The sequence below is a fragment of the Colobus angolensis genome, unplaced genomic scaffold (assembly GCF_000951035.1).
Source record: "Colobus angolensis palliatus isolate OR3802 unplaced genomic scaffold, Cang.pa_1.0 Scaffold65, whole genome shotgun sequence".
Taxonomy (NCBI): domain Eukaryota; kingdom Metazoa; phylum Chordata; class Mammalia; order Primates; family Cercopithecidae; genus Colobus; species Colobus angolensis.
In genome coordinates, this window is record NW_012120154.1 from 489,084 (window position 1) to 493,569 (window position 4,486).

At 40.7% G+C, this 4,486-nt stretch overlaps 1 protein-coding gene across 3 annotated transcripts in view; it reads left to right on the plus strand.

Annotated features, from left to right (window-relative positions):
* Nucleotides 1–4,486, plus strand: part of SLC25A17 (solute carrier family 25 (mitochondrial carrier; peroxisomal membrane protein, 34kDa), member 17) — a 60,372-nt gene that overhangs the window by 45,193 nt on the left and 10,693 nt on the right. For all 3 annotated transcript variants that reach the window (XM_011964160.1, XM_011964159.1, XM_011964161.1), the window contains one exon: nt 3,401–3,517. In XM_011964160.1, the coding sequence (XP_011819550.1) occupies nt 3,401–3,517 (117 nt within the window). The remainder of the gene's footprint in view (nt 1–3,400; nt 3,518–4,486) is intronic.

A 4,486-nucleotide genomic window follows, 5' to 3' on the forward strand; every position in this document is an offset into this window, starting at 1 on the left:
AAACCCCGTCTCTACTAAAAATACAAAAAACTAGCCGGGCGAGGTGTTGGGCGCCTGTAGTCCCAGCTACTCTGGAGGCTGAGGCAGGAGAATGGCGTAAACCCGGGAGACGGAGCTTGCAGTGAGCTGAGATCCGGCCACTGTACTCCAGCCTGGGTGACAGAGAGACTCCGTCTCAAATAAAAAAAAAAGAAAAAAAAGAAAAAAAAAACAGTCTTCTGCCCTTTGGTAGGTAAAGTATTAATTTGTATTCCCACTTTAGACTGAAGTAGCACCCACAGCTTGGAACTGGCGGAAGATTTTTCTTTTTTGTTTGTTTGTTTTCGAGATGAGTCTCACACTGTGGCCCAGGCTGGAGTGCAGTGGCGCAGTCTCGGCTCACTCAACCTCTGCCACCCGGGTTCAAGCGATTCTCCTGCCTCAGCCTCCCGAGTAGCTGGGATTACAGGCACCCGCCACCACGCCCTGCCAATTTTTGTATTTTTAGTAGAGACGGGGTTTCACCATGTTGGCCAGGCTGGTCTCTAACTCCTGACCTCGTGATCCACCTGCCTCAGCCTCCCAAAGTGCTGGGATTCCAGGCGGGAGTCACTGCGCCTGGCCGGAACTGGCAGAAGAGTTACACGGGCTTATAAAAAAGCAGACAATTTTCTTTGTCCTTTGGGCCTGTCAGGAGTTGGTACTCACGAATGGTTTGTGGCATGCTTCTGTCAGTGGAATGCTGACCATTGCTTGATGATACAGGTTGCAAGTTTTAGTAAAGTTTTGGATTCCCAAGTATTTTGAGTAGCTTCTCTCAGAACTCATAAAATTATAGTGGTTAAAAAGTACTCCTCCATCTATTTTGGCTTAGAGGGTGAAAAAAGTACTTGAACTGCTCAGATAAAAAGCTTTGAAATACCAAATGTTCTTACAAGGACTTTATAATCTGTTATTTAAGTAATGTGGTACATTTTTGTACTTGAGGTTGTCCTTTAGAAGAATCCTTTTAGTTTTTTTGCTTGTGTTAATAATGGGGATAGGAAAGCAGATTTTTTTGTTATTTTTAAAATAAGAAAAGGTCTCACTCTGTTGCCCGGGCTCTGGAGTACAGTGGCACGATCACAGCTTACTACAGCCTCAACCTCCAGGGCTGAGGCGATCTTCCCACTTCAGCCTCTTGAGTAACTGGAGTTACTCAAGGAGTGTGCCACCATGCCTGGCTAATTTTTAATATTTTTTTAGAGATGGAGTCTCCCTCTGTTGCCCAGGCTGCTATTAAACTCCTGGGCTCAAGTGATCCTCCCATATCGGCCTCTCAAAGTGCTGAGATTACAGGCATGAGCCACCACACTGGGTTTGAAAGCAGAATTTTAAAGAATGGTTAGATCTTTATCTTAGTTGCATTGCCCCCTAAGTGTTTTTGTATGTGCCTACCTCTTACATGAAGAAAATTTTGATTTCTAAAGAATTTATTTAACAGGCAGCATATTTCACTTGTTTAGAAAGGTGGGTGCACTTTGCCTTTCTACCATATCTGCGGAAGCTTGTGATCTCTGCTCCTGAGCTCTCCTGTCCTCCTTTTCTCTTAAAACAAATGTAGTAGACTGCTCAATAGCACTTTCTAGTCTGGTTTTTCTGACTGTTAGTTTTTCTCTGTTAAGTGAAGTGTGCATTGCATTGAATGGGAATATGTTCTAAACTCTAGGCAAATAGGAATGTGTTAATATCCTTCTATAATGGCCTCTGGGGCATGGGTGCTTTTGAAAAAATGAGACTAGCAAGACTCTGTAACTAAGGCTTTTTAGATTATGTATTAGACAATGTATGAATATTTTAAGTTATAACTAAAGATGACTTCTTAATGTTATGTGAATCTATAAAAATATAACAAATATGACTGATAAAATTATTAGGTGATGTCTTTTATTTTGAGAAATGTGCTCTCATAATGCTCCTTAGAGACAGGCAGCAAAATATCTTTAACAACTGTATGCAACCAATGAAAAAATAGAATTTGAATCTCTTGGCTGTTTTGTCAAGTTTATCCTTGGTTAGACTGCATTTCCTATATATAATATTTTGAGATTCTTAAATCAAAACTTTATTTCTTCAATTGTCTTTAAATGAATTTTAGTAAAAGACTTCTCTTCCTTAGAATTTTTTCTCTTGGTTCTTCAGATCTTGAGTAGAGCCAGAGAGCTGGATGTGCGCTTTTTTACTGAGTTTATTCATTGCTTCATTTGTTCCACTATTTATTTAACAAATATTTATTTATAAAGTCTATACCATGTGTCAGGCACTTTGTTACAATTCTATCTGGTATTTTTTTTTTAATCATTTCAGGACTGGTGAGGAATATTTTAATATCTCAAGATGGTGTTAAATTGGGATCATGTATTTTCAAAAAAGAAGCACCTGGCTCATTGTATTGTTCTACTCTGAGGCAACCTTGTGGGGCCAAGATCCCCATCTTTAAGCTTGTAAGGATCATGATGCTTGTGAAGCTGTTTCAGGTGTTTTGTGACACTTAACTGATGCTTGCTGCCTGCCTATCCTAATTCTCTAAGCAATGAGGAACTCTTTAGTGAGCTGTCTCTGTGAAGGCATTTTTAAATGTCACCACTTCCTGTCCCACCCCTGTCACTCATTGTACCAGATCCATACTCACTTCAAACCATGTGAGCTACTTAAGTAAGAGTTGTAAATTGTGTGTTTTACCTGATATTTTTACGGACTTAGCATATTAGCTATAAGCCACTCCCATCTCTAAAGCTGTTACGTTAAAATTATATTTAGCCGGGCGCGGTGGCTCAAGCCTGTAATCCCAGCACTTTGGGAGGCCGAGACGGGCGGATCACGAGGTCAGGAGATCGAGACCATCCTGGCTAACACAGTGAAACCCCGTCTCTACTAAAAATACAAAAACTAGCCGGGCGAGGTGGCGGGCTCCTGTAGTCCCAGCTACTCCGGAGGCTGAGGCAGGAGAATGGCGTGAACCCGGGAGGCGGAGTTTGCAGTGAGCTGAGATCCGGCCACTGCACTCCAGTCCGGGCGACAGAGCAAGACTCCGTCTCAAAAAAAAAAAAATTATATTTAAAGCTATGACTATATCACAATTGCTACTTTGAATGGTATGTAAATTGACATATAGATTGCCTATTGTACAAATGAGGGAACTTGTTGCTCTTCATCTGGAGAGGTGCTGCTGCCAGCCATTTTGCTATCAGCAAAGCTTCCAAATCGCTTCTAACAGTAGTGGCTTGTGTTGTACCCTGGCACGAAGAGACACCTTACCTTAGGTCTCCTAAGAGGTCAGTGACAGAGATATAAATGGAATATTAGTATGTAGCTTTAAAACAGCGAAGCTTAAAAGCTGACATTTTGCTTTCCCTTTTTCTCTCCATCTTTCTTGTTAAAGGAGTAGTTAACGTGTTGCTAACAACTCCACTCTGGGTGGTAAACACCAGACTGAAGCTGCAAGGGGCAAAATTCAGGAATGAAGACATTGTACCAACGAACTACAAAGGTATCATTGGTAAGTATCTCTTTGCACAATTCCTATTTCAGGGTTTTCTTTCTTCTTTGTATCTGGAATATGTTGCCACATAAAGCTACATAACGTATCCTTTGCCCGCTTTTTGATGGAGTTGTTTGATTTTTTTCTTGTAAATTTGTTTAAGTTCTCTGTAGATTCTGGATATTAGCCCTTTGTCACATGGGTAGATTGCAAAAATGTTCTCCCATTCTGTAGGCTGCCTGTTCACGCTGATGGTAGTTTCTTTTGCTGTGCAGAAGCTCTTTAGTTTAATTAGATCCCATTTGTCTATTTTGGCTTTTGTTTCCATTGCTTTTACCTAATGTAAATGATGAGTTAATGGGTGCAGCATGCCAATATGGCACATGTATATATATGTAACAAACCTGCATGTTGTGCACATGTACCCTAGAACTTGAAGTATAATTTAAAAAAAAAAAAAAGCTACATGACAGACAACCTCAAATCTCGGCATTCATCAATAACATTTTATTTTTAACACATGTGTTTGTGGATTGACGTGGATTTGGCTCATCTAGGCTGAGCCTAGCCTAACAGTCTCAGTTCACATGTCTCTCCTCTTTCTGGGACCAGCATGAACATATTATTCTTATTGTGATGGCAAAAGGTCAAGAGGACACACCCAATAGTATAAACACCTTTCAACCCTGTTGGCACCTGTTGGCCAACCCTGACATCCCAGTGGCCAAAGCACATCACATAGCCAAGCCCAAGACCAGGGGTAGAGAAGTATGTGGCTCCCAAGGAGTATCAGTGGGAGGGGATGAATATTTTTGAAGAATAATCTGTACTTTTTTATTCTAGTGTTGTCTTTGGATAGACACCAGATTGGTATCTGGTATCTTTGAGCTTCTTCCTTTCAGTAGTACGACACTGCCAGGTTCTCCTTTCCCATACATCAATCTTTGTAGTGAAATAGTGGTTTTTTTGTTTTTTTTTTTTTTTTTT